The following is a 23,584-nucleotide window of genomic DNA, read 5'->3' on the forward strand; positions in this document are numbered from 1 at the left end:
TACCTGCTGGGATAATTTTTTCTCCCCAATTTTCCCCATCTCCTGAGCTTTGCATGTGGTATTGTGACTGCTGAATAGATGTAACTTGTAAGTGCGCTATTAACAATATTGTGTTTGGCTTTGAGAGCGGTTTTATGCAGAGGGTTTGCAGAAGCAAGCCGTGCTCTTACTGACAGCATGCATCGCCTTAATGTGCTTGGCTCTGACAGACAAGCTTTTGTGGATTTTTCCTCGTAGCAGTTTAAGATGTTATCATCCCCGGTTATCTCCAGTCGTGGCTGCAGTAGCAGTGACCGCACGCTCTGGCCGCAGCCCCCCCCGTTCACCGGGCAGCTTCTCGGACTAACCATGCCGCCAGCGGTCGTTTTGCCCCATACGGAGGAGCCGGGGCAGCTACACCCGCACCAGCAGCACCCAGCAGACCTTTAGGGGCGCACGCAGCTGGGACCGGTGCTGTCTGGCAGCTGCGCCGGCCCTTCCTACAAGCACACAGGCTGCTCCAAATCCCAAGGGCCGGCTCCTGAGGGCTCCCAGTGCCTTCCCACAGGGAGGAAAGCCGCGGGAGGGGCCGGGCCAGGGCGACAGCCCTCCCTCACCAAGCTGACAGGCTCGGGACCCACCAGGACCACCGCCAGGCCGGCCTGCCCGAGGCCGGCTCCCCTCCCCGCCGCTGGCAGCCCCCGGAAATCAACGCACACCCGCAGCCCAGCCGCCATGTCGCCGTGCCCCCTCACGGCGCCACCTGAGGCGGGAGGGCGGGGCCCGGCAGCCGAGGAGGCGTGGTCAGGCAGCCGCGGGGGCGGGGCGTCCCGGCCCCACCGCGCAGGGGAGGTGCCGGTCACGTGTTCCGGCGGCGGCCCCGCCCCGCCCCGGCTCCGGCAGCGGCACGGCGGCGCGCGCAGGCGTTGCACCTGGCGCCCTCTTCGGGGCTCGCCGTCGCCAGGACAACCGGCCTCGCCGCGGCGCCTCTGCCATGGTGAGCCCGCGGCCCGGCCCGGCCTGGCCCGCCGACCCCGCCGGGCGTGAGGGGGCTGGCCCGGCCGCTCGGGGCCCAAGGGCGGGGAGCGGCGGCGAGGTGGGGCGGGCGGGCAGGTGGCGGGGCGGGCGGCGCCGCCGCGAGGAGCGAATGCTGGCCGGGCCGTGTGGAGCGGCCGCGGGGCCGGGCGGCGGGCGGGCCCCTCAGCCCGAGGGGAGGAGGGTGGCGGCCGGGGCAGGCGTAACGTCTGCGCTTGGCGGGCGGGGGTATGCGGGGTGCGGACGGGCGGGCGTGCACCGTGGCGGTGCGGATGTGGATGTGGTGCTGGGCGTGCGGCCCGGCCCGCCGCGGGGAGCGGGGATGAGGCGGCGGGGGGGGCCGTGCCGCTCCCCGCTGTAGCGGCGGGGAAGAGAGAGTGTGTGTGTGTGTGTGTGTGTGTGTGTGTCTGGCCAGAGCAGGTGGGGCTGCGTGGTCCCTCGCTATAGCACGGGCGGGGCGGGGATGTGCCTGCGTGTCTGTGGGTGAGGTGTGGCGGGTGTCTAACGCCGGAGCAGCCATGGCCGGAGCCTGCCCGTGTGCAGGGCGGGGCAGGTGTGGCGGGGGTGTGTTGTCCCCCTCTGTAACACAGGAGGGTTAATGTGTGTGTGTAGGGCGGCCGCGGTGTGACAGTGGTGTGCGGTCGCCCTGTATAAAGTAGGGAGGGAGCTAACGTGTGTGTCAGTGCCCGGAGCAGACGCGGGGTGCTCCAGTGTGGATGCAATGGGGTGCTGGGCTCTATGCTCATGCATGGGCAGTAAACCCGGGTGTGGCCTGGGATGTGTGTGTATACCAGATGTGCAGTAGGACAGGAGCATAATAATGTGCCTCTGTGCCAGCGTGTGTGTGTGTATCTGCTGCGATTTGGGCTTCGGATGTGCGTGTGTTTGTGTCGTAGCGCAGCTGTGACATTATGTGCAGGGACGTGACATGGCATCGTACGTACATAGTTGTGTCTGTATGCTGCTGTCTGGTGTGGGCTTGTGTCTGTGGTGTGCATATGTAGTGAATATTGGGTGTGGCATCATATGTGGATATTTTCATAGGCATGTGTGCTATGGGTGTGGCAAGAATTATCTGTACTTTTATAGGTGTGTAGCAGATACAGGGTATGGTATTTTGTGTGTAGAGTGGCAGCTGCTTGTATGTGTAAGTGTGCATAGCTGTGATGGATTAATGTGTATGCACAGATGCATTTATAATAGATTTGTGGCGTGTGTGTGGTGGGCACAAGGTTTGTTGCATCTGTACGTAGAGGTGGTGTGTCATGGAGTGTATGTGTGCAGAGGAGGGTGCAGCAAAGGAGGAAGAGTGGTTGAGGTTTGCTCTGTGGGGGGAGTATGTGGGGACGTGATACAGTGCGTGTGTGCAGCGAGTGGCAGGCGAGAGGTGCATCGATGTTTGTGAAAGGAAGAGGACAAGGCGAGTGAGGGGGAGAGAGTAGGGACTGGCACGGCATGTTTGGAAAGGGCATTGGTATGATCCCTGTTTTCAGCTACAACTTAAGTGTCCGGTGCCTTACTGCTTCGCAGGGATAGTTATGTACAGGAAGAAGGCACAGTTGCTAGCCTTTCACATGTGGGGACATGCACAGTGTTTTAAGGCAGAAAATCCTTTCTGTGTATATTGATGTGTGTGTAATGATAGCAGGTTTCCTGTAGCAAGTTCTGGGGAAGGAGCGTATCCCTGTGGTGTTGTAACTTTTCTTCCTTTGCATGAACACTTGTTCGTGCTCCTTCTCTTTCTCCTCTTGCACTTTGCCTTCTGTTCCTTCCTGATTCTAGCCTGTGTGTTTTGAACCTAAGCAAAACATCCTTGAAAACAATAATGTGAGCTGGATTAAAAATATGGATAGACTGCGGAATTGCAGTGTGCTTCTACGTAAAATCATGTTGGATTTGGCTTGCAAAGGTTTTAGGATGCATCTGTTGCTACAAGGAGGAGTAAACATCAGTGAACGAGGCTGTGGATGGTGTAGTATTGGTGAAGTGAGTATGATGCGACTTAATGACGTGTCCTACTTCACGTTAGTATTCTGTCACACATCTTACTCCACTATGAGAGAAGATACAGTATCTTAAATCCATTTTATTCAATTGACTTTTATCTCATGTTCTAAATTTAGGAAAAATTACAGACTGAAAAATAATAAAATATTTACAAACTGTTTCACAACATAAGTAAATATTTCCATTTACTGAACTCCAGGTACGGAGTTTTCCTTCATGGTCCGTTTTGACACTTCTGAGTAGATGGATACCTTTAGCAGTCTAAACTCAGCAGACATAGACTCTGCAAAGAGGCACTGGATTGTTGCTGTAACTGCACAGGTGAAACCTCAGAAATTGTACCGGATAAGCCTTACTGCTCTGCAAATTCTTATATATCTCCTTAATTGCACTTGACAGCTGATAAGAAAGAGATGAAATAGCGTAATTTTTTTATACTTTTCATATTTTTCCGATATTTTATTCAATGAATGCTTATAGAATCACAGAATCATCAAGGTTGGAAAAGACCTTGAAGATCATCTAGTCCAACCATTGACCTAACATTGACTGTTTCCAACTACACCATATCCCTAAGCGCTATGTCGCCCTACTCTTAAACACCTCCAGGGATGGGGAGGTTGAATTGCGCTCTATTATAGGGTTAGTCCTGTTTAGGTTGTTCTTTCCTTCTTAATTCTTCATAGCTGCATAGTTTAAAATTCAAGAAAGATGAGGAAGGCATTAATTTTGACCAGTTAACACCAGACTTTTTAGTATAGGGGATATCAGTGTTCCTACAAATCAGAAGGACCATTAACTTTATTGCTTGCTTATTTTGACAATAGACTGGAATATTTAGTCATCTTCGTTAAAGTTAGGGATAACATGGGGCTAGCAGATATGGAAAGTTTAAAAGAAAAGTCAGAATTTCACTGAAGCATGGCAACTATTTTTAGGTTAGTGTAGAAAAGTAGTACTAATCTTGGCACTGTGACAGTATCGATCTGAATGCCAGCAGAAGGCTACACAGTACTTCAGCTGTTTTGTCAATTAGAAATCAGAATAACTGGACTAATTTCATATAAATTGTTACCAACTTGTGTAATAGTTCTGGTAGCATTTCTACAGAATCAGAAATACACATAAATGGGATATGCGAAGTAGGACAAAACCAGATGAAATTGTGAAACCAACGAGTTCCCCCTCACAGTTCAGACAGTAGCCTCGAGCTAGTTTAGACAATAGCCACAACATTCACTTGCATTCTTTCTACTAACCTTTTTAGGATCTGTGTACTCCATAGATTTCTTCATTTTTTTCCTCTTTATGTTTCAGTACAATGTAAAAACTGTTACAATTTCTGAACATACTTGAGCCACGTATTTTGGGTGACTTGATTTGAATGTGATAAGGTTCAAGTCCACCTGTCTGTCTGAGCTTTTACAAAACAGCTTTCCCACTTTAACAGGGGGTGGGATATTCTAATTGTAAAGCTTCTGAGAAGGAAGATTGTAAACACAGAATAACCTCTAAATGGTGAAAGTCAGGCTTGCATTCTTAAGAATGCAGGAAGTCTTTATCCATTGTTACAACAGAAAAAGGTACACATAAGGCATTAAAAGAGTGTAATGATGGACTTAAAATTCACAGCATACTGGTTTCTCCTCTGTCAATTCCATGTTTATTTTTCTGGATTGGGAAACTACTTGTATATCTCTCTCTAAATTTAAACTAGTTGTTCTTGAGATTGAAGTTTTTTGGGTTTTTTTTTACTAGAAGTTTGTGAAGATGAAACTTTTCTCTTGGACTAATTTTTCAAAAAATGTACTGTGCTATGAATGTCTGAAAATCTGTGTCTATAGTGTGATTCTACAAGACTGCGTGAAACCAAATGGATTATTTTTGTGATGAGATTAATTTCAATTTGAGTACAGTCCCTGTGAAGTGTTGTGGTGGAAGCTGCCTTAGGTTCTAGTTCAGTATGTCTGTGGAGTCTCAAAGTTACTTGAGTGGTCAAAGGGAAGTACCTTTCTCAGGTGTTTTGAACTTGGGCTTTTGCAAATTGCATTTGAGTGTCTACCTAAGGCAGGATCTGTTATTTACCTGGTCAAGAAAAAGAAAGCACAGGATCTGTAAGATGCATAACTTCTGCAGAGTCCAATGACCTCCCTCCTATCCCTACCTCGTGGTTGTGTTCTGTAGTTCCCCACCCCTCAAAAAAACCAAAGCAAAACTGCAGTATGAATTTCAGCATTTAAATGGACTAAAATAATTTCTATTGGGTACAGTGAGGTAATGGAAATGCAACAATAGCAGCATTGTTTAAAATACAAGGGCACTTCAGCTGATACAATCAACTACAGCCAGTCTCTCGAGTGATTCCCTCTGGGTTGTTATCTTTGCCTTGGAGGGAACCACTGCACTCATGGTAGAGGAGGACTGGACCTGGAAATCTGCCCTTTTCTGGGCTTGCACATTTATGACTTCTTGGAACCACAAGCTCCTGCTGTGTAGCCCACAAGAAAGTACTTAAAATTTGGTATCAAGCTGCTACCCTTAAAATATTGGCCATACTTCATGGTATACTCTCTTTTTCTATCCCAGTGTTTTCCTGTGTTCTCCTTCAGGCAGAAGGAAATTAAGTAAACTCTGTTTTCATTGGATTTGATTGCCGTTCAACTGGTTAACCGGTATGTTCTGTAAATTTAAATCAATAAGGAGACAAGACATCATCAAATCTGCATAAATGTGAAACTTTACCAGTATGTCAAGCTTGCCTGTCTTCAGAGGTTGAAATTGAGGTCAGAGCTTCACAGAGGAAAGGCATTTCCATATCATGACTTGATGTTATGTAGTAGTTATCTAAATAGTAAGGGGCAAAATGTCTGAGTGTATTTGTAGTTCTGAAAATTATCTATACTACTTAAGCAAAAGTATCAAGGTTATTTTATTTCTGCAGAAATGCAAGAACCATACATTTTGGCAAATACTAACGATTAAGTGAGTGTCCAGTTTCTCTTCTAAATCTCAACCTCTTACCTCTCTTGGAACAGTTTGAAAAAGATGGTTTGGAAATGCTACTATGGTGCTATTTCCTTTGAATTCATTTATAATTGCTGGTTGTAATCACGAAGAGGTACCTAATTTTGTTTCTTATAACTGAAAGCTTTTATTAATTATACACTACATTTATGGCGTGTGCAGTCGCAACACAGATTTTGTCATCTTTTTTTCTGGTTCATTCTCTAGGGAGACTGCCTTGCAGAGAAGGTTTGCTCTTCATAATAAAAAATTTCACACTTTCTTACTACTAGGAAAAACAGCACTTCCGACACAGTGTTTATGATGCAGATCAAGCACTGCTTTGAAATGGCTTTGTAGAAACTATAGAGTCATTTCTGTAATGAACTATGCCTTTTAAGTTTCAAATATATTTTTAAAAAGCAGTTATGTTGGGGGGGGGAAATAGTAGTACTCAAAACTTTTTTTTCACAGGTCCTTAGATGAAGGGATTCTGCTTCAACCATGCAGTCAGGACTTACTCTGTAATTTCATTTACAGTTTGGGCTAAGTACGGTAAGAAAAAGAATTGACTTTCTGGATTGCGTGACTGGAGGGAGGACTGTGTCAGTCCAGATTAGAATGCTGCAAACTCCTGGGGAAATGGACCTGCGGAAGAATCTCTGCGTGCACATTCTGGGAGGATTTCAGGTCTCCGTTGTCGTGCCATTAGTGTGTTAGCTTGCATGCTAATATTGGAGACTGGGAATAAAACTTAGACATATGTCTGTCAGTAAAAACAACTATATGCAGAAGTGATGATTCAGAGGAGGAGTTTTGAAAGGTGTACTCCTAAGGGCTCTGATGAATCTCTGACATGGATTAAATTTGGATGGCTGAGACTGAATGGCTATCCCTGACCAGATATTGCTGCATTAAAACAAACAGGAGACCAACTTTTCTCTCATTTTTCAGAAACGTGCCGTGCTCTGAATGCCTGACAATCTGTATTATATAGCACAATTCTACAAGACTGCATGAAACCAAATGGATTATTTTTGTGATGAAACAAATTGTAATTTGAGCACAGAGTCCCTGTGAATGCTGTGATGGAAGCTGCCCTAGAATCTATTCCACTGTTTCTGCTTAGAATCTCAAAGTTACTTGAGTAGTCAAAGGAAAGTACCTTTCTCAGGTGTTTTGAGCTTAGGCTTTTGCAAATTGCATTTGAGTCTCTGCTTGATGCTTAAGGAGGGATTTATTTACCTGGTCAAGAAAAAGAGCACAGAATCTGTACGTTACTTAATCTATCCTTGTGATGGGCTACAGTCAACAACTGCTTCATCCATTTGATTTTCATTTTCTGCCACAGGTCTGTTGATCTCCAAGGCAATAAAATAGATGATAGGGGTTTCCTTATGTTCCACTTTGAAGTGATTTGTAGATTTGACTGCTAATTAAAGGCTTTGTTTTGTTTTTTTAAGAATAATGTCTAAATTCTTCATCATGTATTGTTTTTATTTGGAAGTGCATAATCTTAAAAGAGGCATAATGGATAAATACCCAAGGAAGGAAATATTCAGTCATTAAAATAACCTTTTTTTAAAAAAGAAGACAAACTGAGGAAAAGATTTACTGATCAGTATTTGACTAAGAGATGATGAGGATAAAACATTGTCAAACCTGTTTTTTCAGATGTGTCTTTATGTTTATAGAATATACAGGGATACAATTAACAGCTTTTTCCAAATTTCTTAGTGTTTAAACAGTAGTTGTTGGATGTTTTTTTCCTGAGCTGAACCAGTCTCTAGTCATGAAAGGTTAGGTAAGGGGTAGTTTATTTTTCCAGATTTGTTTTGCCCCTCTCTGGTAGTGGTTAGAACAAGATGCTTTAAAAGACAAAGTGTGAACTAGGTGGATCATAACCTGAACGGAGGCTGCTTCTTCCATGTAGCTCCTATCTCAGAGTAACGTGGGGGAAGCAGAACTTGTAAACCTTTTTTGCAAATAATAGTGTAATGCCTGTTTGTTTTGGTTAGGTATTGGATTGAACCTACTGTTTTCTGTCATGCAGGCTTCAAAACATCAGTTATGTGATAGCAAGTATTGATAAAATGCTATCTTTCAACTGAATTTTAGGCCTGCAAAGTAATTAGGTCAATCACGAATTCTGCAAACCATTGGATTTCTCCTTTAATTTTTAACAAGTTAAAGTGGGAACTATCCCACTGAAGTCAGTCTGAAGTGCTGACATGGTACAGAAAAATTTATGCGACTTTGAGTTTGTTCTGTGCATCTTTGGCTTGTATCAGAATTTACAATGAATTAAATGTTGAAATAAATCTGTGTCACAGCACCCTTAACTGGGGTGGTTGTGCTGGTAAGATGGCAGTTTGTGAAAGTGTGCTTAATGTGTGGGGCTAGTTCAGAGGATTGCTGTCTTTTTGGTGACTTTGTAGGAGACGGGGTTAAGTTTTGCATTAAAGGAAGGACAGCTCAGCTAACAGGTCAAGCTAACCTGTTGGGCTTTAATACCTTGGCTGCTTGCATAATTAAGCCATACTGTTGAAAAGGCTAGATTAGTGATTTCCAAATATGCTGTTGGCAGTAGGTGACTGCCCTTCTGAAAAACACACAGGAAAGGGTGATGTGAACTATTTGTTCCACTGAGAATGAGCTGGTGTGCTTGAGACAGCAGGCAAGGCAACCTCTGAGCACCTCCCGCTCCATGCTAAGAGGCAGTTGCGTTGGAACGACCAAAGGCCTTGAGATAGAGTTGTGCAGCTATGGACATCAGCTCTGAAGTTCACAAATGACCTTGATCTGTCACCCAGTGAGAACAGGGCCTTGCAGAGCCAGGCTGATGCCCTCCAGTAAAATGTGAGTGATGTATGAATGACAGTGCTGGCAAAACAAGAACGATGGCTCTTCTGGAAGAAAACCAAGGAGCAAAGTGGGCAGTGTGGCCAGCTGCTTCTGCCTGGCAGGTTTTATTGTATTGGACAGCTGTCACTCTGGGGAAACTTTACAAGCAATATGGCCCTATAAGGCCATAAGTTCAGGCAGCCCTAGATCAGTGGAAGGCCTTAAGGAAAGACAGAGATGTTCCCAGCTCTATTCGAGCTTGTTCTCTGAAGGTGAGCCTTAACTGTTGAAGATGACCAACACAGTAAGAACAAAAGGCTTTCATATGAGGTGTTAGTGGCTTTTGATCAGTCAGTTTGTCACAGCCCTGGAAGAGAAAAGATCCTGAGGAAAGACCAGTGCAAAAGATCCGGTGGGTATCTGGCAGTGAGGAGGAAGTCTACTGAAGGCAATGCTCTGGTAGAGGGTGTCCAAGGAAAAAAAGAGGGTAGTGACCACAACAGACCAGGATGGCTGGGCACAAAGTCAAAGCCTGAGACGAAGCACGGTGAGCAGCTGGAGCATAGGAGTGAGAGCCTGGAGGGCAGATAGTGTCAGTGTGTTGAAATAAAAGACTTTGCCAGTCTGTCTTTGCTGTAGACAAGCTTGATTTGAGATGGGATCACCTTTCAAGGTTCACTTTGGTGTGTTGTAATTTTATTGATTATACAGAAAGCTCTACCATGGGTTCTAATTTAACACCAGTCCTGTGCCATCAGCTGTTGTGTCTTCAGTTCTGTTGGCAATGCATATCCCTTCGCCTGTCTAACACTCCTTTTGTTGCCTAGATACAGTTACATTTTGCTACTTGCACGGTGTTAAATGATTCTGCTTGTCTAATGCATTAATTGTACATTTCTGGAGGGAGCACCAGCTTAGCAGCAATGCTCCGACCATCAGAGAGCACTCTATAGTGTAACATGTGAGATAATATGAGACATATTGTTAAGGAGGATTGTTTTCCCATCTTCCTCCTTCATTTTTCTGCTGTATTTAAATAGAGAGGTTTTTAGGATGCCATTTATTACTTTAGTGTGCCTGTGAACTGCTTTAGGTGGCAAAGCTGATCTGCTGGCTTTCCTGCCACTATAGCAAAGGGCAATTTCAGTAGAATGGTGAAGGGGAAATTGCACAGGCAACAATTAGATGCCTTCGCTGAGGAGGAGAGATGTGCAGCAAGCTGGTGGGTTTTGAGTTTGGTAACAAAAATCTGCACATCAGGGAAACTGAATAAAACTTTAATTTTGTCAGGATTTTCCTTTAAAACATCTTGTTCTTATGATGCCTATTACTGCGTAAATAATACTAAATAAATACTGCTCTTGCCAGTGAAAGCCTGAAAGACTGATGCTTTTTACATATGGCAATATTTACAGTTTAACTAGGATGTTTGCTCTGCCAACCGTAGGAGAAGGGAAATGTATAGATTTAATTCTAAACTACTGTCTCCTTTGGTGACAATGACCGAACATTGGGTTTTATTCCTTACTTGATAAATAATTCACCCTTGTTTTCAGTATATATTTGTCATCTTTTTTTGCTGATGTTCTTTGGGGTCTCTCAGACTTCATCTTCCCTCTTTCCCAAATCTACATTTACCCATAATTACTTGCTTTAGCACACTACTAAGCAAGGTTATTTTTGAGAGGCTGGATTTTAATAACTCTTGATTTGAAAAGTTGACATGTTGAAAGTCCTTATCTACTCTGATTTCAGTGGAAATTAGATACATAAATATCTCTGTGGAACGGAGCCATAATGGCTGAGCTGCTAACAAAACTGTTTCATCTGTAAAGAAAACAGTCCTCTTCAATAGAGGACTGAATGACAACCGAAATTGCATCATTAAAAAAACCTGAGGATTATCAACAAAATTACTAGTATAACCTTATTTTGATCTTGAAATACCGGTTGAAGGGAATTTCTAAATGTTTTAGATAAGCATGATAAACCAGGATGAATATTCCTTTGTTTCTTTGTAGAGAAAAATGAACTTTTTGGAGCATATTACAGTTCTTTGCTAGACTGGGTACAAAACCAGAAATGCGCAACTCCATCAGAAAAGATTCTTCAGCTCAGTAATTCTGGTGAAAACAGGAGAGCTTTATCACTAACTCTTAGACCAGAAGAGGATAATACATGGTGCTTTTAATGGTGGAAAGTTAATTGTGGTGTACGAAGAAGTTATATTCTAGGACTAGTGGCAATTAGTATGTTTAGTAATATGGAAGGGGAAGCTAAATAGGGAGGTTATTCTTTTGGGATTTGACAGATTTGCATAATGGTTACTTTATATAATAAAGAGAAGAAAAATAATTAAGTTTAGTTGCTGAAGAAATTTAATGTAAGCAAGTATCAGGTCATTTTTTACGGAAATATTCCCTTTTTAGCCCATTATAACCCGTCTTTCAAAAGTACAGTGAAGATGGTACCAAGAGAGGCCAGTTAAGGAATGTAAGAAATGGCTCAAGATTCAAGTAATAAACAATTACAGTTTTCTCTCATGGGTTTTGTTTTGTTTGTTCTTGCAATTCCTTTAAGAAGGTAGAGATTTTCTGTATCTCTTCTTAAGTTTACAGGAAACCTAGAGCTGATTTTAGAGTAACATTTATTACATAAGTTCAGTTTCACCTATGCTTTTTCCTTGTGCACAGATGTGTCTGTTGTATTTTGGGCTTTTATATAGTTAAAAACACACTTTTCTAGAGTTTGAGCTACCCTTTCACTAACACAGTCAAAACTATTACCAAATGCAAAAGCAAGGAAAGAAGAAATACTCTTTCTACATCCCCAGTATTCTTGTTATTTTGTATTATTACATACAGGTATTTTGAAGGCAAGTCATTGTCAGCACTATCTGTAACTGAAGAAAAATAAATCATATGTAACAAGATTATTAGAATATTTCTCACAGCAATTGAACACTTCCTTGACTGATTGTTTTTGGTGGTTTTTTTTATAAATAGAGAACTAGAAGTTATGTGATAAAAATCAAGTAAAAATAAAAAGGATGGCACTGGTTACTTCAGAGGGGTGATACATAAATGTACTCGGGGTATTTATTTCATTAATGGAAGTTTTAGATTATCAGGAAATGTTCAAAGAATAAATATATTATGCTGTTTGAACCTTCTCTTTTTCCTCTCCGCTTGTGCACATTCAAAATCATGTTACAGATCTTCATCTAGAAGATGAGTACCCCAGTCATCTCATGCCTGTTCTTTATTTGGGAGAAAACTGGTATTGAAGAACCTTTGAAGAAGTCCCTCTCTTCTGAGATGCAAATGCAGTATGACTCTAGAGGCTAATATACTTTTTTCAGAGTAAAAGAATAAAGAGATGCTTTCATTTTTCTAAGTATTCTTACTCTGTAAGAATAATACTTTATGATAACTATAGCTGATGCGTACAAGAACACATAAAACTTACTGTTTGAGGGAAAGCAGCTTTGAATCTTTTTGTAGCCTCATCTGTGACTTGTGTAGCAGGCATGGTACTCTGGCTGGGCAAGTTGCACGCTTCTCATACTCAGTAGTAAAAACTGCATTTTATTTTTTTTTTTTTCAATTTTAACTGTGATGCCTAAATGCAACCATATTGGTCGTATCTGCTGTCATGCATACAAAGCGGTTTGCTTGTCCAACTTTGACTTAAAAGTCTAAAGGCATCTCACATAAACATACAGAGATTATAAGCTCTTTTCCCATAAGAGTTGCAAGTGTGGTTGCGGGTTTAGATTTTCAGCTTGACCTCAGTAGAAAAATACTTACTATTCCCAAAAATCTGTGCTATGCTTTGTAGTAATTTGGCTTTTTAATGCAAGAGTTGATGAGTAGTTGGAAATACTCAAGTCTTGAGTGTGCATTGTAGCTGTTTGTATTAAATAGTAACTTGCTCATACCTTACTAACTTAAAAGCTGTGTAACCTTCACATGGACATATATCCATGTTACGCTACATCTGGGAATCTACGGTGTAAAGAAAGAGTGGATAATAACAGCTTTTGTACTGACAGAGAGATGGCAGACATGTAAACTAGTAGCAGTCTGCAAAGTAGCTTTATTTTAAAATACATACTTACAAATATAAGTGGGAAGTGTATGCTAGATGATGTAACTTGTAAGGAATTATCTGCAACTATAGAATTATTAAGTTAAAAGAGGATTTTTAGTGGCCTATGATACTGAATGTTCAGATTCTGGACCAGTTAATGAGATCTAAGTTCACTTGTCTGTTTTACCACAGACCTTGTGTGCTCTCATGGAGGTAACTTCCTTCTTTGCAATTTTTTTTTTTTAACCTGTGATACACAAGAATATTTCCCCACTTTGCTCTTTAGTGATCTTAAGTTCTGTGAGGATGGCATATGTATCTCCTCTTTCTGAATGAGTGCTGCAATAAACAGAATTAGGCCTATGTTTTCACTGTTCTAAAAAAACTATCCCAATATATACTATTGCTTTCAGGCTATAAACTGTAAACAGTGAGTAGCGCATAACATTAAAATGGAATACGTGCAGAAAATTCATAAATGTCTGAACTGCCAAGCTCGGAAGCAGTCAACCAGTTCTAAAACAGCTGACTGGAAAAGGGAAAATATAACCCTAATTTTTAAAAAGGGAAATAAAGAAGACCCAGGGAGCTATAGGCCAGTCAGTCTCACCTCTGTGCTTGGCAAGATTATGGAGCGGATCCTCCTGAAAACCATGCTGGGGCACATGGAAAATAAGGAGGCGATTGGTGACAGCCAACATGGCTTCACTAAGGGCAAATCATGCCTGATGAATTTGGTGGCCTTCTACGATGGGGTTACAGCACTGGTGGACAAGGGAAGAGCAACTGGCGTCATCTACCTGGACTTGTGCAAAGCGTTTGACACTGTCCTGCATGACATCCATCTCTAAATTGGAGAGATACAGGTTTGATGGATGGAGCACTTGGTGGATAAGGAATTGGCTGGGTGGTCACACTCAAAGAGTTACGGTCAACAGCTTGATGTTTGAGTAGAGAGCAGGGCCAAATGGTGTTCCTCAGGGGTTGGTGTTGGGATTGGCGCTGTTTAACATCTTTGTTGATGACATGGACAGTGGGATTGAGCACACCCTCAGCAAGTTTGCTGATGACACCAGGCTGTGTGGTGCAGTCAACACGCTGGAGGGAAGGGATGTGCCATCCAGAGGGACCTGGACAGGCTGGAGAGGTGGGATTGTGCAAACCTCATGAAGTTCAACAAGGCCAAGTGCAAGGTCCTGCACATGGGTCGGGGCAATCCCATGCACAAATACAAGCTGTGTGATGAGTGGACTGAGACTGGCCCTGAGGAGAAGGACTTGGGGGTATAAATGGATGGAAAACTGACTGTGAGCCAGAAATGTGCTCTCGTAGCCCAGAAAGCCAATTGCATCCTGGGCTGCATCAAGAGAAGTGTGACCAGCAGGTTGAGGGAGGGGATCCTCCCCCTCTAATCCGCTCTCGTGAGACCCCCCCTGCAGTGCTGTGTCCAGCTCTCAGGCCCCCAACATAAGAAGGATGTGAACCTGCTGGAGTGGGTCCAGAAGAGGCCATGAAGATGATCAGGGGCTGGAGCACCTCCCCTGTGAGGACAGGCTGAGAGAGTTGGGGGTGTTCAGCCTGGAGAAGAGGAGGCTCTGGGGAGACTTTATAGTGACCTTCCAGTACTTAAAGCGGCTACAGGAAAGATGAGGAGGGACTCTTTATCAAGGAGTGTGGTGATAGGATGAGGGGTGGTGGTTTTAAACTGAAAGAGCATGGATTTAGATTAGAGATAAGGAAGAAATTCTTCCCTGTGAGGGTGGTGAGACACTGGCACAGGTTTCCCAGAGCAGCTGTTGCTGCCCCCTCCCTGGCAGTGTTCAAGGCCAGGTTGGACGGGGCTTAGAGCAACTTGGGCTAGTGGAAGGTGTCCCTGCCCATGGCAGGGGAGTTCGAACTAGATGGTCTGTGAGGTCCCTTCCAACCCAAACCATTCTGAAATCAGTGTTGAAGTACATAGTGTATTTCAGCGTAGAGGCTGAAAATACCGACAGCCATGGGCATTGGACATAAAGCAGAACAAGAGCAAACCTGAACCTGTGGTCAGCCATGTGGAACTGCTGAAAGCCAAGAATGTCTCTCTTCTGAAGGAACTAGAATTGTCCTATTGAAATATACATGCGTAGGTGTTTTACACTTTGAATATCTGCAGTCACCAGTCCATGAATAATTGCGCTGCTCCAGTTGCATGAAAAGGAGGTTTGATTAAACTCGGTCCTATTAAAAGTTGACAGTTTTATCATTCTTGTATATGTGGATAACTGTGCACAGAGGTGGTGAGTGCAGAAGGTGGCTTTCGCTGTTGTGTCAAAATTGAGAAATGGTAGTATGCAGTGAGACCTGAAATCAGCCTGGGATATAACCGGAAGAGAAAAAAAGGTTCTTGATGGCAGTCAGAAGGACATTCGTGTTTTCTAATCTTACAGTATTTTTTAGGGGGATATTTTCAGAATTCCCAGATGTGTACTTTCTGCTGTCTCCTTTTTTTTTTATGAAGACAGAGCCAAGCTTATATTCAGCTTTTTTTCATTCTTTGATGTACGTTTTTTCAGAACCACTTCTTGTTGAGCTGCCTTTTTTTTTTTTTTTTTGACCAAGAAGCAAAGCAAATAGTTACCTAGTATGTGATGTGTTGATGGTAGAATGGACAAGGGGTAACCACCTGATGCTTGAGTCAGGAGCATATTCTTAATGAAGGACAGGGGAGAGATTTCTTCCAGTTGTTTTTCATGTTTCTGTTTTGTGTGGTTTTCATATTTACCTTTTAGCATTCAGAAAACTCTAGGCTATTTTGGATCTCTTTTTCTAGCTTTTGTTTCTGGTAATGTGGACAGCAAAAGGACTCCATAAAGGTCTTCTGTTTACAGTGGAAGTGATTGCTTGTGACTTTGACTTCCTCCAGTCTATGCTATGGTTCCTTAAATTCTGGTTCACATTCTGGTTTTTTTATTGCTGTGTTCCTCTGGCAAAATTTCTGAAACCTAAATATTTACAATAAGTTGTAAGTCTGGTCAATATCTCCTTTGTTTAGTTTTTCTGTTTAACTGTTAACTGATCCTTGTCTCCTTTTGCAGAAATGTTTTCCTATATAATCTTAGTATTGCCTGCTTTTTTCCTTGGGCATTTTCTTTCAGTCTCTCCACTTTCTTTTTCTTAGGAGATATGTTAGTAATATGAAGTTCTGAGTGAGATGTATTTTCAGTTTTTCTTGCAGCATTTCTTGAGGTGCCTCCCTTGCTTATATAGCAGTTGCTGTCATATTTGTGGCAGTAAATTCTTTAAATCTTTAGGTTGTTATATTTTATCCATATTCACATACCTGGGCCAAAGTATTTACGCTGTAGACAGTGAAGGAAAGAATTTGAATAACTGGAAAATGTCCATTTTGTTTTCTTTAATGGGACAGTTTTAGGACTGTGCAACTGGTGGGTCTTTGTATGTATCTTGCAGTTGTTGGAAGTTTCACTGTTGCCTAAAATACTGCTTTATGGGGTGTAAGCGTGGCTTCTGACTGCTTGATTATTAAGTTGCTCCACAATTTTTGTGCAGTTAAATCTTAGCACTAGGGAAGAACAGGTGTATGTGTGGGTGTGGCACTGTTGTGTATATTGAGATAATTCTATAGTATTACCAACTAGCATGTGGAAAACTTGACATTAACACTAATTTAAAAGGATTAAGCACCTAAGTAGAAGATAAAAAGAATCTAAAAGCTGTTTTTCTTGTTGGTCTTTTTAAACAATGTTTTTTCTTTCTGATTCTAGGTTTTCTCAAATAATGATGAAGCCCTTATTAACAAAAAACTACCCAAAGAACTTCTGTTAAGGTAATTCTACATAATGTGTTAAGGAGTAAAGACCTGAGGATCATACACTGCTTATGTGGCTTACAGGCTATCAAGTGCTATTCATTTTTTCTTAAATCTGTCTTGAAATAAATAGTAACATATCTGATTGAATTCTTGAACTTGCTGTCTTTTGGTTAGTCTTGATTTGTTTCAGTGTGTTCAAATGAAAGTGAAAGATGTCATTTAATAGGGATCTTTTCCTTGCATGTCAGGAAAAGAAGTGAAATAAAATGTCCAAAAAGCTTTGGTGTACAGAGTAGTCGGCTCTTCCACACTGCACAATGTTTTATCTGTCTGAAGAGCCTATAATCCTTTCTCTAATGTAGTTCACACTCTTCATGTCATGAACTTTGTTATAACAAAATAAAATAAAAATTCTACTTCAAAGCTTTCAAAGAGTCACTGCAGTGAAAAGCGCTGCCTGTTACCATTATTGCCAGTCTGTGTTATATAAGGTAGAACAAACAGGAGGATTTTTCTTAGTGTAGTCACTTGGCTAGTCATAAATTTCATCAGCTTGCTGGTGTGTGAGTAGATCACCTTTGCAGGAGTTGGCTATGACACCAAGACTGGTAAGTTCATCCCATGGTTGAGACATTGATGGATATCTTTATGCTCTCATCTTGTTAAAAGCTGTTTTCAAGCAGTGTAAACTGCCGAATGTAGAGATACTGCTTGACTGGGTGTGACCAGAGCTGGAACTGAACCAGCTCAACCACATCTCTACCTGCATATAGGTTTTGTTACAGCTCAGTCTTTTGGGGTGGGGGTGTTCGCTTATAATGGTGCAATGACAGCTTTTAGTGATGGTGTTATTAAAACTGAGCTGATGATTTTTTCTTAATGCACTAAAGAGATGTTTAGGTTACCTTGTATCTATATCATTGCTTCCAGTTTCATTTGAAGTGGGAGAATGTCTCAAGTAATGGTATTTTGCATCTTGTGTCTGAAGTGCTCTTAAAACATTATGACTTCTTTTAGTGTTTGTACTATCACAGTGCTCTCTTGGTGGTATTAAAGAAGCAGTCTGTTGTTAAAGGAATTTAATTTTAAAAGGGTTTTCATTTTTCTTAAGAAATTTCATATGGTGACAGTGTAGTAAAGTTAGGCTCATAGAACTGTTTAGAAAATGTGATTAAAAGAGATGTGTCACTGAATGATGCCCTGAACAGAAATTCTAATAACTTCTTTGTTGTGCTCAATGCCACACATGAACCTCAAGATAAAAGCCAATTTAATATGCTGCCTCCTTAGCAAAGAATCATAATCTGTGAGCGCTTCTTTTCTAGCAGTAGGGCACTCCAAATATCTGTGGAAATGACTGTCCTTTTCACTGTTATGGGTGCTAAGTATCCCATTTGTGTAATTCAACATAATTTATTGATGTGCTTTAGACAGTGAAAAGTATCATGTACTGAGATAGTAAAGACATTGTCTTTTGAAAGAACTCATTGATTATGTAGTATGCCTCAGTTTTCATTGTAGAATGAAAATATCTGTGAAACTATACAGATACTAAATTCCTAGATGATTGTCTATATGCTAATTACATGAGTAGCATCTATAAAATGAGTGTGTGGAGGTTTACTGTGAGAATTCCTGCATTTAACGTCTAGGTATCAGTTTTTTGAATTGTGTGTTCCCACACCAAATTTGGTAAGTTCTTTAAAATGTTATATAGGGAGTGGCTTGTTTGTTTTGTTGAGCAGTATGCTTATTCCAACATATATACTATACAGGACATTTTAAAGACCTCAGCAGGAAAAACCCCATGTGCAAGTAATTGAACAGTACCAGTAGCTTAGCTGTTAGCTCTTGTATTCAGGGTAACTTCTTACAGAACAACTCCGAGGATATATAGGCTCACCTTGGATTTGACCAACTGAGGAGGTGGTGGAGCTAGGCACTGCCACTGTACTATCGTGGCAGTGTTTAAAGAAGCCTTTTGCATGGTTAAAGGGTTTCCTGAAGCTGGAATGACAATAAAACAGCCCAGGCCAAGCATACACAGAACTGATTCAGCCAACCATTTAGTTCTTGTGTATGTATGTCCTTTTTGTAATTGCGCAGTGATCTACCAAAGCAGCATTGCAGCTGTAGCCAGAAGAGTTGATGGTCTGAGAAATTGAATGGGGACAAGTCAGCTTTCTCAGTAAAGATCGTGATGATCTCATGCTGAATGCTGGGACTCGGGTAATGGTCTGTCCATAGCCAGAGAGAAATAAAGTCCACATTTCATAACACCCACAGTGCTGTGCTGATCATCAGGGCTTTGGAATGGAGAGGAAGGGGTTGGGTGGGAGAGATGCTCTGTAAACCTCCCTTTGAATTTGTGCTGCTGCAGACACACTCACAAGGCAGAGCATGTTAGTGGTATGATGGGATGTGGGTCTGAGTTCTCATCCCTACAGAGTGTAGATACCTAGGGAAATAGAGGGGTGCAAACCTGGCTGTCTAAAGGATTATCTGTGGGGAATTTATGTTTCTGCACATAAATGCTTTTGTAAGACTAAGCCTGAATGTCTTTCAACACCTAAAACAGTTTATGCTCTTGCTACAACATGTTTTAAAATTGTCTTGCCGTATGGTTATGACAGAAGAGATTAAATATTGCTGCACTGAGTGTAATTAATATCCTAATTATTTTTTATATATTAACTATGCAGTCTACCTTTTAATTAAAAGGAGAGTAAACCAGTTGCAGTGGAAACATTTTGCTCACAGTGCCAGAACTGAATAGTAAATACTGTTGAAAATGGCATCAAATGCACTTAGTTTGTTGCTTGCTTATATCAGGTAAGTATGAAACTCTTGGAAAACGCTACAGCCCTTTAAAAAAAAAAAACAAAACAAAAAACCCCCCACATAAAATCATAAAATTTGTCACTTGGAAACAGGGTGGTCAACATCTTGTTACAGATATCTTGAAATGAAATGTAAACACAATTCCTTCTATTGCAAGAATTAGTCTTGTTCTCATTTGCATCAAGTATTTAAACTTCTGTAATCTGACTATAACAAGCAATCCATTTTTTTTCCCTCAAATTGAGAAACCTTTTTCTGATGATAGACTTAGGAAATACTACGACTCTAAAATTTATTGATTTGTTGCTATAGTTGCATACTCTGAAGTTGAACAAAGTAAGCCCTTGGTCTTATACTGCAGTTCTTACTCTTTCTCATTATTATTATTAATCTAACAACCAGAATTAGATTGGAAGGTTTTAAGGGCAGTGTCATGTCTCTTGCACATTTTCTACAGAGTATCTGCTACACTTGCAAATAAATTACTGAAACCCTTGGCTTCTCAGGGAAGAAGCTCATTTGAAAGGGTACAAAACCAGAGATTATTTGTTCCTTCTCAAGTAGACCCAGATAACTGGGCAGAGGAGGAAGAGGATATCTGACTAATATGGACAGTGGTGGTTTTGAAGAAGACCCTGGTTATGCTTTGAGGTAGGTAGAATAGCTTGGGTGGAGAGGGGGAGGAGTTTCATTTGTAACTCTTTCTGGTTTATGGGCATTTATTTCTATTTGTAATATTGTAGTAATTTTTTTTTCCTGTGGAAGAAATAAGATGCTTCTAAAAACTTCAAGCTAAAAGAAAAATGATCACCCCTGTTAGCTGTTGCAGTGCTATTAGTTTGCCAGTTGGCAAGGAACGCTCTTCCCCTCTGCTCTTATATATTACAAGAAGTGAAAGGTTGAGTAAGAATCCTGCAGAGGTATTATAAATCATGTCATTCAAACAATGTTTTCAGACAACTATAGCTTCATTTTTTTTTCTTAGCGTATGCGTTTATGGAAAAGCATCATTTAATTATACAGTACATTAGTTGTGGATTTGCATTGGTGTCTGAAGCTAATAAACCCATATCTATCATCAGAAGAATCAGAAATCAAGTCAGAGATAGACTATTGCAATTTTAATGGTAACAGCTTTTCCAGTAAGATGTCACAGCCTTGAAGATTATAATCTTTTTCTTTTTTTCCTTGTAAATTGCTGGAAAAAACAAATGGATTTTTAAAGTTACAGTATGATTTTGAAGAGCATTGGAAACAAAAATCTTACATTTCCAACAACTTCCAACAGCTTCCAAAAAAATTTTTTTATGTTTTGTGCTTGATAAAAAGTAATAATACGTGTTTGCAAATGAAGGGTGTAGCAGTACTTTTGGCATGTAGGACAGATACCATTTGTTCATTTGTATTTTAACTGTTAACATTCTGTGCTATATGTTTTTGCACGAAAATGGCAAGCTTCAGAAACAGAGATGTTTCTTCCTTTCAGCCACTTGAACCATTTTCAGTTCCTTTCTGCCTACAAAGTACCAACTTCATAAATTATACCAGAAATGTAGAAGCTATTATGAGTTCTGCTATAAACCATACTTATTGGGTACATGTACTTGAATAATAGACCTTACTCATCAGACTCAAAATTTGAGTGCTCAGTTGAATTTAAAAGAGGATAAGCAAAGTTTTGGAACTTGAATTAGGAGAGGAACCCAGGAGTTGTGTTCCAGCAGGAGCTTTTCTTGTATGCAAGAATATGCAACTTGCAAGTTGGCTAATGAAGTATTGTATATGTTTTCATGTTTCTATTCTTTGCTTTTATTACTGCACACTGCTTTTTGCTCAGCTTTTAGTGTGCTCATTATTGTAGAGAAGAAAAATTAGTGGAATTAGTGAAGTCAAACAGTATTTTATATATTTGAAGTCATGCTTTACCATCTGTGTGCTTAATTGTAGGGGAAATAGAAAAGGAATATAGCAAAGGTTACGACAAGAAATTGTCATAATTCCCATGGTATTTCTTAGCTAGGCGCTGTACGTACTTAAATGGCCCACAGCTGCTGTAAAATTTGGCTGCTGTATGCTGTAGCATACAAAGTATTGACTAGTGAGGCAAAGAAATGAAAAATACAAACTTGTGTCTGGAACTGTTCTTAGTTGGTAAGAATTTTGTAAGCAGACAAACAGTTGCATGTATTTTTGAAGGGAGGGAGAAAATCTGTCATCTCGGACATGATTCATTTTCCCCACTTCAAGGGTTTGTATAATTAAATAGGGCAATATTTCACCCTGAGTAGCAAAGACTGCTGTTCAGTGTTTGACAATCTCAGGAAAACATTCCAGTTTTATAATGCACATGCAGTCTTTTATTTTGATTTTAGACCATGTTTTGCATCTCTTTGAAGTCGTCTATAGTAGTCTGCCAAGCAATTACAATATGGCCATTTAGAATCAGAAACAACCACATTGATACAAGTACATGAACTGCATTCATACATATTATGAACCAAATTGATTGTATAGAAGTTGCTTATGAAAGTAAAACTTACTTCCTTTCTGCCTGTTTACACAAATCTATGGTTTCTGTAAAGGGAAGTCTAATAGTGCCTTGTACAACTTCCATTAAGCAAGTCCTTTGATTTAGCATGCCTGAAATACATCCGTTCAAAGAATTAGTGCAGAGCAGCTACAACACTCCAGTCTCACACTAACTACTCAATATAGAAAACTCCTTTACATAAGGATAGGGGGAAACATAGTTCTTAATTAGAAATAGGGAGACTAACGTTGACAGGAAGCAAGTAAGAACAATGGGACTGATAACAGCATAGTATCAAATCCAGACTCATGCCTGTGGAGTCATATACTCATTTCCAGTGGTCCTTCCCTCCAAAAAGGATCAGAAAACCAACCAAGCAAGTGATCAGAATGAACCACAGGCACAGGTCACGGACAAGATAAAGCCTCTGAAAGGTGATTAAATATTTTGATCTTTAACCAGGGAAATAACAGAATTATAATTCCTTAGGACTATTTAAGACTTAGTGGGTGTTTTCAGAATTCTTATGTGCTTTAGCAGCAATTGATAAATAATATCACACTACCAATACTATTTTCATTTGTTTTAACATGATTTACCCAATGTTAAAATGGATAGTCTTTTAGTTTCCCTGTACCTTCAGCCTTCAAGGTAGTGTATCTAACCTCAAATATACACCGAGAATACAAGAAGTTGCAATTTTCTGATTAATCAGCTTTTGTTAGAAAATTTTCCAATTATTCTGAAGTGGAAATAGGTTTTAAAACTTTCCAGTGATTTATCTCAAATTCAGGACAGAACTTGTGCTCTGTCTGATAAAACTAAAGACTCAATAACTTGGTGGTCAGCGTACCCCCTTCAGAATATGGAAGGACTCTCATGTTGACCTTTTTTTTTACACTGCTACATGTATTGTTTGCCTTCTTATGAAATTCTTACCAAGATCAGTTCCAGATGCAACTTCATATTTTTCAGTACTTTGCCTCACCAGTCAGCACTTTGTACGCATTTTCTGGCTTCTTTATATGAGATGTTGAACATTTGCAAATGATTATATGATCAATTACGTTTGGCCTTTTGAAATTGGAGGAGGTAGCTGCCATCCTCTATTTAATATGTTTAAGTGATTTGTTTTTGTTAACAAACAAATAAATGCAAGAGTAAGCTTAAAACTTAATGTTTTGGGCAGAGATGTTTCAGATGGAATTCCTTTAAAAATATGAGAGGCTGCTATAAGAACAGAAGCTGAAAATTGCATGCTGGTGCTCTTGTATACTGTGTTAATGAGGAAGGGGAGATTTAGGAATGAAAGAGGGTTTTTTTTGTCAAGGTGCTGAGTAAGATTCATGAATCTTTAATGATTCTGCTTGAACAGTTGGGACTTCCTTATAAATGGGGTGCTTCAGCATTACCTGGTTCAAGTACAGACATTATCTCTCAGT

At 40.8% G+C, this 23,584-nt stretch overlaps 1 protein-coding gene across 1 annotated transcript in view; it reads left to right on the top strand.

Annotated features, from left to right (window-relative positions):
- The first annotated feature begins 869 nt into the window (after positions 1–869).
- FBXL2 (F-box and leucine rich repeat protein 2) overlaps positions 870–23,584 on the top strand; it is a 57,684-nt gene continuing 34,969 nt past the window's right edge. The window contains exons 1-2 of the mRNA XM_074853386.1: positions 870–976; positions 16,725–16,786. Coding sequence (XP_074709487.1) covers positions 974–976; positions 16,725–16,786 — 65 coding nt within the window. The 5' untranslated portion in view covers positions 870–973. The remainder of the gene's footprint in view (positions 977–16,724; positions 16,787–23,584) is intronic.

This window comes from Strix uralensis, chromosome 1 (assembly GCF_047716275.1).
Source record: "Strix uralensis isolate ZFMK-TIS-50842 chromosome 1, bStrUra1, whole genome shotgun sequence".
NCBI classification, from domain to species: Eukaryota; Metazoa; Chordata; class Aves; order Strigiformes; family Strigidae; genus Strix; species Strix uralensis.